The 10902-nt window shown below is 37.0% G+C and overlaps 1 protein-coding gene across 1 annotated transcript; it reads left to right on the forward strand.

The window, feature by feature from the left end:
• The first annotated feature begins 1795 nt into the window (after positions 1-1795).
• On the forward strand, positions 1796-6269 carry LOC138331404 (potassium voltage-gated channel protein Shaw-like). Its single transcript, XM_069278997.1, has 2 exons — positions 1796-2487; positions 3688-6269. Exons 1-2 carry the CDS (start codon positions 1897-1899, stop codon positions 4546-4548), a joined length of 1452 nt encoding a protein of 483 aa, XP_069135098.1. The 5' UTR covers positions 1796-1896; the 3' UTR covers positions 4549-6269.
• The last annotated feature ends 4633 nt before the right edge of the window (positions 6270-10902 follow it).

A 10902-nucleotide genomic window follows, 5' to 3' on the forward strand; every position in this document is an offset into this window, starting at 1 on the left:
AATCAGACTAACAACCAGCACACTTTAAATTCAAGTAAATTGTATTGAGGGACGATGCAGTGACATAAGGCAAACAAGTGAATGGTATCTGTCAAGTATTAAGAATTAAACCGATTATGGTGTAGCTGTGACACCATGTATACGGAGACCGAGCAGGCCCATCGATCAATGGGGCTGGATTTAGATAGAGAGGCTGGTGATGATGATTTGATATCGTTTATTCAACTTTTGGTTTAATGTATATAAGGAATAATAAAAGTTATGTCGAAATGCAGTCTTTTGTATAGGTATGAAGTTTAACAAATTGGATAGGATAACGGAACAGAAAAAGATGGGATTGGGGAAAGCTAGAACGTATACGCACCTGACTTCGAATATACATGTATGTACGTACCCGGCCTACACGAATATACATCTATGTACGTACCCGGCCTACACGAATATACATCTATGTACGTACCCGGCCTACACGAATATACATCTATGTACGAATCCGGCCTACACGAATATACATCTATGTACGAATCCGGCCTACACGAATATACATGTATATGTACCCGACCTACACGAATATACATGTATATGTACCCGACCTACACGAAAATACACATGTATATATACCCGACCTACACGAATATATATGTATATGTACCCGACCTAGACGAATACATCTAGGTACCCGGCCTATACGAATATACATGCATGTACCTGGCCTAAAGACAACATCTGTCTTAATGTCGTTAGAGCTACCGTATTGCAACTAGTGGAAAGTCTGAGTGTTCGTAGAAAATTAACGACCTACAGTTGGTACCTGGTAACTACCCACCTCCCTGCAACCGCCACATATGCACGTATTAAATAGTACTAGAACAGTTATATATACGAAATTGCAATGTAGATGTACACGAACTCAGCTATTGTCACATTACGTATATATTGTCGTTGGACAATTATTGTATCATGATACTCTACTATTATGTAATCTTCGAAATGGAGAAAATAAGGAAAATAATAAACCACTCGACAAATAAGGCATCAAGCTATTTTGTGTAGATAAAGCTCAAAATTCATAACAATTTCGATTACACCGTTTCTGCCGACCAATTGTAGTATAAGTCCATTGCATTTAGCCAAAGTTTGACTGAAGTATCTGTGATATCAGTAAATACTAAACACTAACTGCGATTAATGACATGAAAATGGAATGAACTATCGATCTAGATAGGGTTCGAACCCTCGCAGACACATTGATTGATTTTAATTTATTTTTACATATAGCAAGATAGAAATTGTTATGAATAATTCAGTTTTGTTCATACATGATCTTTCCTAAAATAGCTAAATATATCCTTTTGATTGAGATGATGATCTTTCCCTCTTTTTATATTCTTTCTGGCATAACAGTACACTTGTCTTCATTGAACAAACATCGAAATTTCGGTTCAAAATACAGGCTGCGTAACAAACTGTTAACAATCGAGATAGTTGATAGGCGGTGTTATGTATATAAATAGTCCTCTGGACAGTCTTCTGGTGGTTATGAATCTTATTTTGGCTGGACTTTATCACGTTACAAACAACAATAAATTTGATTAATCGTGATGAAACAATTTTATTTCTATATCTAATCTAGAACGAATAAACGTACCGGCCAGTAACGTAAGCTTATAAATATGCTTTTCCGACCGGCAAGAAACTCTGTCATGTATGAATGGGCTGCACTCTCTAATTATTTCATGACGTCATAATGCTTATGACGTTATGATTTCGACGTTAACTACCACGCTATTTTTGTTGACGTCATCATTATGTGTTAGCAACTGATGGGCATCGCCATTTTTACTCCTGGTGACATGGCAGTCGGTCCAATGAATGACGTTTTGAAATATTCTAACTATGGCGCAATATCTTACGACACATATGAGGAGGCGGACATCGTTATTAGGTGAAGAGAAGGCATCTGCACACCGCTTTAAACTTTCTGTTGACGGTATAGACGTAAGTGAAGACGATCTAGCTGTCATCGACATTGTCAAACTCAATGTTGGTGGCGTGGTGTACAAAACAAGTCGACGAACGTTAGAAAATATATCGGATACAAGACTTTCGCATTTACAAACCTCCGATACAAACTATAACGATGAAACCGGCGAGTATTTCTTTGATAGAAATTCTACAATTTTCCCTTGGATTCTAGATTGCTATCGCGATAAAGAGTTGCATTTGCCTCGGTCATTTTGTGCAGTTGCGGTAGAAAAAGAACTTCTCTTTTGGGGCCTAGGCACAAGTTACTTCAGTACTTGTTGCAAGAAAGCATATTTGGACAGTCTGGATGAAATTACTACTAACGAAATTCTTCTTCAGGAATTTAATGAAATACCCAGGGAAATATATGCTGTTGAAAGCAAGATAACAACAGAGGAGACGTCATTTAGAAAGAATCTATGGAACTTCCTTGACAAACCGTATTCATCCCTTTGTGCACAAGTAAGTAAGACACTTTGTCTAGGGAGATTTTGATTATTGTCACTCTTGGGCTGTCGCCTACATTGTTTAGTGACATCATGCGATGACATGATAGATCTGGATTCTCGCCAAGAAGTATTTTACCCATTCACGCATTGCCATTGTTTTTGTATGATTACACACAAATTTTCAAGCAATATTTTCTCAAAACCTGCATGGTGTCGTCTTCTATCAAAAGATGACTTCATTTACGAAATTTCGCGTGCAACCATAACACACATGCGATGGCGAGAATGGGTACAAAGCAAGAATTGGTCGCCTGCTAGCAAATATTTTACTCTCTGATGACTGCTTTGTAAATTGTAAAGCGATGAATTCTCATTTTTGCACTCACGTTTTCCAAACATTTGTGGAAAATGGCGACCATTACGAGACAATAACACAAGGTTTTCATTTGTTGGTACCTACTTATTATATTGCATTTTGGGACTGATCCAATTACACGATGTCCGACAGACAGCATTCTGGATTTTGATATTTGAAGTTTGTTAGATCAGTATTTCTTATGAAGTATAACTTATGATACTATTGATATTTCTCTCATATTTCGTTTGAATGTTCCCTTTTCTGCCTTCTTATGCACATTGCAGACCGACAGCCATCTTAGATTTTGGCAATTGAAGTTAGTAAGCACTAGACTGGTAGGCAACCAGTTCTTGCCAAGTACGCATTCTCGCCATCGCATGTGTAACTAATGTGTATGGTGTATTCGTGAATAAAGTCATCTTCTGATAGAAGACGCTACCATGCAGATTTCCACAAAATAATACTTGAAAATCCGTGTGTAATTATAAAAATGCATACGCCAAGACCCCTCTGAGATCGCTGATCCACCCCACCCACCCCCCTCTACCCCCTCGTTACAATTCTAAATATGCATGTCGCTGAGAATCATACAATGATGAGAAATGTAGGTAAATATTTGATGAGAAATCCTAGGTAAAAAAAGATTCAACTCGATCCGTTCAACGTGTTCATCATGTACCCCCATGTCCGTTATAAATACGCCTTAGTCGCTCTATACTGTAGTGACATTACTGGGCTCTGACGACAAAACCAATACTCCATTTTGGTGTCAGAACATTCAGGTAAATTCGACAAACCATGCATTATATTTGAGACCGTCAAGAGTTTTCTTTCACAATGATATTTACGTTTCAGATATGGTCCTGGCTTTACCTGACGCTCACAGCTTTGTCTATATTCACGTTCTTTATAGAGACGATGCCAGAAGGCAGGGTAGACGTGACATCGGACAACATGACGTTCGCAGGAGCGGCGATCAGCAACCACAAAATACGACTTCTCGTTACAACCGAACCCCACACCGCTCTGATGATCATTGATGTCTTCTGCATGGTGTTTTTCACAATAGAATTCGTCGTCCGCCTGATCGTCTGTCCAAGGAGGAAAAGGATGATAACACGAGCGATGACGATATTTGACCTACTTTATCTTGTTCCTGCCTGGGTGATCACATTAATCTACTGGGCGGACAGCAACTTTTGGCGCCATTCTAGTCGAGTGCCAGGATTTCTCGTCTTACAGGCTTTCAAGGTGATGAGAGTATTCCGCATTTTCCGGGTGATGCAGTATTTCCGGGGACTCAGAATCCTGTGGCTCGCAGTTAAAGCTAGCGTTCGAGAACTCTTTCTTTTGGCCGCGTTCATCTTGTTGGCAATAACTATATTTGCTTGTTTCATATACTGCGCGGAGATTGCTAATGAAAACACTTTCGATAATGCTGTGATAGGACTCTGGTGGGCACTTATCACCATGACAACGGTCGGATACGGGGACTACTTTCCGGAAACATGGGCAGGCTATATTGTCGGAAGCGTCTGCGCACTGACAGGCATCATTTTGATTGGCATGCCTGTACCAATTATTGCCAGTAATTTTCATGCTTACTACGGATTAAGAATACCAACAACAGAAGAAAGACCAGAAAATTCAAAACAAAAAAAGATTCCCATACGGAAACGGAAGGTATCTCCTAGTAGACAACCAACTCCCACGTAATCATCGCACTGCAAAAATTGTCTCGTCAGTGCTTTTCAGACAAATCCATTCAAAAGCGGTAACTCGCCTTTTAACAAGGAGATTACATACGTTCATATACCATGGACACCATTATAGGAAGGAGCAATGATTGGTTCACCGCTTCTAATCATGTAAACAGGAAGCGTAAGACATAACAAAATATATGTCTGTAACACTTGATCTAGGTTATCATACAAAAAGACGTATATGTATGTACTGGTATTATACTATAACTGCTTGTATGTCAATATATTGCATTAAAACGATTGTAAATATCGACAATTAAGTCCATAATTTAGTGCAATTTTCATTACTTTCTGTGATTTTTTAATGTGTACATACATTATGTATTTTATTAAGTTAACATTCCTTATGAATAATTCAAGGCGGTGCTAGTACCATACAGTAGATTAGCAAAATTAAGAGTATATTTGATGAAACTGGATTTCATATATATTTGATAATAAAATTATCATGCCTAAGATGTTTTTCAAATACTATTTAAAACAAAGGCTCCAAGACCAGTTCATCCAAAACTGGTTTTCTGATGCCCACAACTCATCGAGAGGACTATTCTATTTATTTTTTAAAACTGAATTTAAATTTGGGAAGTATTTGACAATATTGTCCGAAAATAACAGATTGCAAATAACCAAAATACGTACCTGTAACTTAAAGTTCCCCATTGAAACAGGCAGATGGCGAAATATTCCTAAAGAAGATAGACTTTGTAATATGTGCTTGGAACATGTTGGAAATGAGTTTCATTATTTGTTTATTTGTAATAATGCTGTTATTCAAAATTTGCAAAGAAAGTATATTCCAAACTACTTCCGAATTAACCCAAATGATAATAAGATGAAAGATTTGATATCAGTTTGTAATAGAGTGTCCTAAATGGACTCTCCCTTTTCCTTAAAAAACTTAATCCTCTACTATTATCGTAATAATGATGCTACTATAAAATCAAAATATTCTACATTTATCATTTAGGTGGGTTTTTTTTTTTTTTTTTTTTTTTTTTTTTTTTTTTTGAACCATGAATGAAATATTTATACTTTGTGTTTCGTACATGTGAAATGTAAAAATGTTGAGAGTAATTGCTATATAATAATGTCTTAATGTTATGTGTATATATATACTTGTCCATCCTGTCAAGCCTATACATTTGTATTTGTTTTATCCCTCATGTTACACATTATAATGTGTCTGGGTGTAAAATAAATTCGTTGAAATCGTTAAGCTTGACGACACGAATTATGTAGCGAACCAGCTGAGCGACGATTTGTGATATTCATGTACATATAAATGCAATTGTAGTTATTTGGATTGTCCTGTTTTAAGCTATTGTAACATCTATCTTGAAATTTGAATTGAATTATGTATAATGTATAAGTATTTGTATGTGTTATTTTTTACATTTGCTAGCGCAAAGTCCGGGGTCATCAATTTTCTACGGTTAATTAATAATATCACATTCGGTTTATATCATGGGCGCTAAAGTGATGAAAATTATGTATTTATTATGCACACGACTATTGCATGTGCCACTATAGTGTTATAAACACAAAAAATGTCCGCCTTAGTATGTTGTTGCGATATTGTAGCTCTAAAAAATAGAAGATCGAGTACTTATATTCGTTCTAGTTGGCAATTAAGAAGTTTAGTTTCCGTTCTAAACTAAGTACGGAAAGCTGGCATTCTTCAAGGTGCTATGCTATCAGTAGTCGTTTTTGTTTTTGGTTCTTCTATAAAATAAAGATTGAACATTAGTTTTACCGTTTGCCTTTAGAGGGACACAGGGCCCTGAATCATCTGTTGTTCTCTAGTGCCACAGGACACTTACCCATCGTCTGTCTAGTACAATTTGGAAAACCCTGTGGTAGATTCCACCGCCGATATAGGCCCCGTGGCTGTTTTCAAATCCCGTTTGATCATTTTGTCAAAGTTTTACCGATTTTTTGTTCTAGAATTACTCAAAGTCGACAGGGCTTTTCTACTTGAAGGTGTTAGCATATTTTGCTGGCACTGAAAAATACAAACAAGTCTGATATATAGTTCCTAAAAATTCATCTTCAAGTAGATTAATGGTTTAGGTTCAAAAAATCGTTTACGTTCGTATCGAAAAGCGACTCTTTGAATTCCAGGGCTATGATGCCTAAATCAATATGTTGTTAGCGCATTATAAGTTTCCCTCAGCTAGCTGTTTGTAAACGTTGCAGGTTTTTTTTTCTTCATTTGAGATTAGATTGTTTAATGGCAGTATCGAGTTTAGGGATCTGTTGATGTCGAGAGCGCGACACTAACGATGACTAGCCAGGCGACAATCGGATCCCTTCAGAGAAATTTCCGATAATCCTCGGAATATTTCCGAAGATTCACGGAAATTACTCCGAGAAGTCGCGATTGACCAGGCGAGTGTTATGGTACTAGCCCCCATACCAGGCGAGTGTTATGGTACTAGCCCCCATAGCGCTGTATAGTCCATGGATAGTTTGGCAAGGGGAATGTCTTTAATTGCATCCGAGTCCTCATTGCGTTCAGACAATTACATACCCAATATTCCCGCCACACGGAAAAGGCCGATTTGGTAGTGTATTCCTAATTCGTCGTAAAAATCGTTCATGGAGCTGTTTTCAATATTATCTTTTGCAAAGCTATTATTAAGTTGACATTGTCGGTGTTTTCGTGCTGAAACAAATCCAATAGCTTATTCGACTCTTTGGCTAATCTTGCTTATCGTAGGTCGAATGGTTTCGGTTAACATCGGCTAAAATCGGCAAATTCCGGTACTTCCGACTATCGAAAATCGTTGATGACCTGTAGAGTTGTAGTATCTACGGTTATGAACAAGTCTAAATTGTCACGTCATCGGTTGACATGGTATAATTTTTTGAGAAGTAAAAACGCCATTTGCGTGAGTGTCATATTAGGGTAGCGTCACGCTTACTTTTTGAGAGAAATGTCCTTTATATGCATAAGAACCCGTCATGACATTGCCTTGGTTGCGATAGCGTGGAGAACAGCCCAGTTTTAAAAATACAAATAAATGAAAAAGTGTCTCACATTGCATTCACTTGAATGAGAGGACTGCAGTGCAATCTGGGAAACCCTTTTCTTGTCAAAGGAATCCATATGTAGATGCACACATGTTGGTGAAAAGAACATCAGGAGTGCTTGAATTATTTTCAAAAAAATGTCTGCCATTCTATACTTTTAACACTATAGGTACATTTGCATCTAAATTCCTTTGACAATCAATTAATTATGTCAATACACTTTTGACCAAATACGATATTATACCTTTGCATCTAAATTCCTTTGACAATCAATTAATTATGTCAATACACTTTTGACCAAATACGATATTATACCTCTATTTCCATTTTTCATTTTCAACTTATTTTTCTATACACCCAAATGACAAACAAAATTGGCCTTTAGAATCCAAAATGGGTTTTATTAAGCAGGTAGTCTTTATACAGAGGTGGTCGGTTTAGCCCATTTACTGTCTATGTTTCCTGCAGGAGCGCCCATTGTTACTCCATCGCTTTATGACTTTTCCTTTGAATGAGACTCTCCTTTGAGAGTATGCTTGGCTTGGAGTTTACATAGATCAGATGTGTTTACCAAGCTCATCCGCATTTGTCATTATGTTAAGAACCTGATGAGAGCTGCTGCCGATAGCAAAGTTCACACATCGTGTGTATCTATACGCATTTAACATTTCAAACATGTTACATGTTGCCTAAATGAATTGTACGACTGCAAGCATAGAGCGAACATTAAAGCGACGTAGTATGGCAAATCGCGAAGTTTTTCTAAAGAGCTCTCCATCGTAACCTTTCTTGGTATTAATTTTATCCCGAATATTGTCTTTTAAATTGTTCACGTAGAATCGGTAATAAACCCCAACTTTGCTATTCGTTTGTCTGTTGCAAAGTAAAGAGTAGTGCCTGTCTACATCACCAAATATTTTGTCTGTTTTTTGCCGGTGATCTTATCATGTACAGTACTTATAATACCCATCAGTGTCGCCAAAGACAACGCTCACGGAACCCAGAAAAGATCATCCATTTTTTTCGGAATTTCTGTCGTACAAGGTTTGTTTTCGTAGTATTATGTTGAAATTTCTACTGATCCCGAGTGTGAGTTGAACAAGAGGCAATCTATGAAATTTGAAAAAAATGTGTAGTTTATCAAAGTTTGCTTAAATTCCGCGTGCTTTATTTACACTAACCACTGTTTAAGATGAGTGATGTGATAGACTTTCTGACGAGGCGTTAAAAATGGTTGCCATTTTACGAAAACTGATGACGTAGATAGCACCTTTAAAATTCCGCGTGGTCACAGAGGACAGACATATATACTGATTCACCAAAACATAAAAACCACTCACATTCACGACCCATACACTGAAATGGCCTTAGTGGTTGAGAGGACATGGAGGAAAAGAAAACAAATCCGATCCTCTTCCTTTAACCTTATCTGCTGTGTCAGCACGACGTTGAACCCCAACTTGTGAAATAACCAATTCATGTGTACTTTGGATTAATTTCAGAGTATGCCTCCTTAATGATTGGTTATGTCACTAGCGAGAATCGATGTTGCAGTCAGATGTGAATACAGCGACTCTGATCATAGTTTACATTCATGCCAATTTTCTGCTTTTCTCCCCGTTTTTGGTTTTGAATCCTTGTGTATTGACATTAGGGTGTCTGAACTAGACACTGTTTGGACTACTCTCAAAACTCACCATTTCCTGAGAGAAGCAATGCCATATGTAAGGTTTCCATCACAACCATATACATATGCACTAACTGTTATATGCCTTGTCTGGAGACCATAAATTTGGAGTCCTGTCAAAGTTAAACTGTATTTTTGAAATAGAGAACGGTTATGATCATATTGTGCAAACACTTGTGTGTATATTATCTATAAGCCATCTATATTTCACATACCCTAATTTCTATTTATGACACACAGAAACATCCAGACTATAACTGGTGTTTACAGATATATTACGTCATTAACAAAATACGTTAATTGTTTCCCTTCTTTGCTTTAATTAAGGAGATAATCTGTTTGGAAATCGGATAAGAGTTTTGAAAAGTGAACACAAATTTTCAGGTTTTAAAAATAGTTACATGCCCATCAATTTTTTCTTTTTAAAGGTATGGTTTATTAGCGACAACCATATAATGTGCTAAGTACGCTTAAAACATGGCTTGTCTGTACGATAGCATGATTGGTAGGATGAATGCGTCACGCACGATCTTGTAAACAAAGGCGTTTTTGTGTAATGTACTATTTGTAAAAGGAGCGGTTTAAACGAGGCTACTACAAAAATATAGAGCGATTCCCAAGATGGTCATGGATTGTCGGACAAATTGTTTGCGCTTCCTGCATGACGATAGTTTGTTTGAAATATTTGCCGTGGAAAAAATTATATTTGCGTTTTTACTTTAGCATGATAAACATTCTATGGAGTTCTTCGTGGCTTGAAATGTTATATTCTTACCACATATGAACTGGAGAGTCCTGTACATTAGGACCTACGATAATATCTTGCGTTTCTGAGAAGTAAGCGTCTTCTTTTTCGATGTCAGCCATGCAGGTCTTGAACCAAATAACATCGCTTAAAAGCACCAATAATGTTCGCTGAAATGTACACATGCTGATAAAGAATGAAGTCATATAAAAAGGTATGTTTCGGGACCAATAAATATCACATATGTCATATCCTACAAGCGCAATCCAGTTTACACAAATCAAATTTGATACCGATGATTATTCGATACAAAATTTAAGCAATTTTAAATCATTCATTATTGTTGAGACATTTTTCAGTATAATTCACATGTTGGCCTCGTTGTAAGTCTGAAGACTTGTGAAGAGACATCCATATGGCTCCAAAATCTCAATGTCCAATTGGAGGTTTTTCAATCCATATCGGTATAATTATGAACATAAGATCGATTTGGTAACTGATAATTTGATAATTGGCGCGAGAGATTGTCTAACAGGTACAATATGTGTTTATTTTCCGTATATCAACTGAACCTTTCAGGACTGTTTACATTTATTTTTAATTTTTTTAACTACTGTACGATTGTTACAACTCTGACAATCGTACAAATTCTTTATTCATGTATTGCATCAGCATATATTTTTCCGTTTTGGATACATCGCAAACCTGCTGAACCGAATCAACAGTTACACAAAGGGACGGAAAATCATCGTCAGGCTGTGCCACCTTGCTGAATCATTGGGACAATCTCTCCACCAAATCGACAGCAGGATTGTATAATTTGGAATGACGTCGCTCTTGTT

Source organism: Argopecten irradians, chromosome 9 (genome assembly GCF_041381155.1).
Source record: "Argopecten irradians isolate NY chromosome 9, Ai_NY, whole genome shotgun sequence".
Taxonomy (NCBI): Eukaryota; Metazoa; Mollusca; class Bivalvia; order Pectinida; family Pectinidae; genus Argopecten; species Argopecten irradians.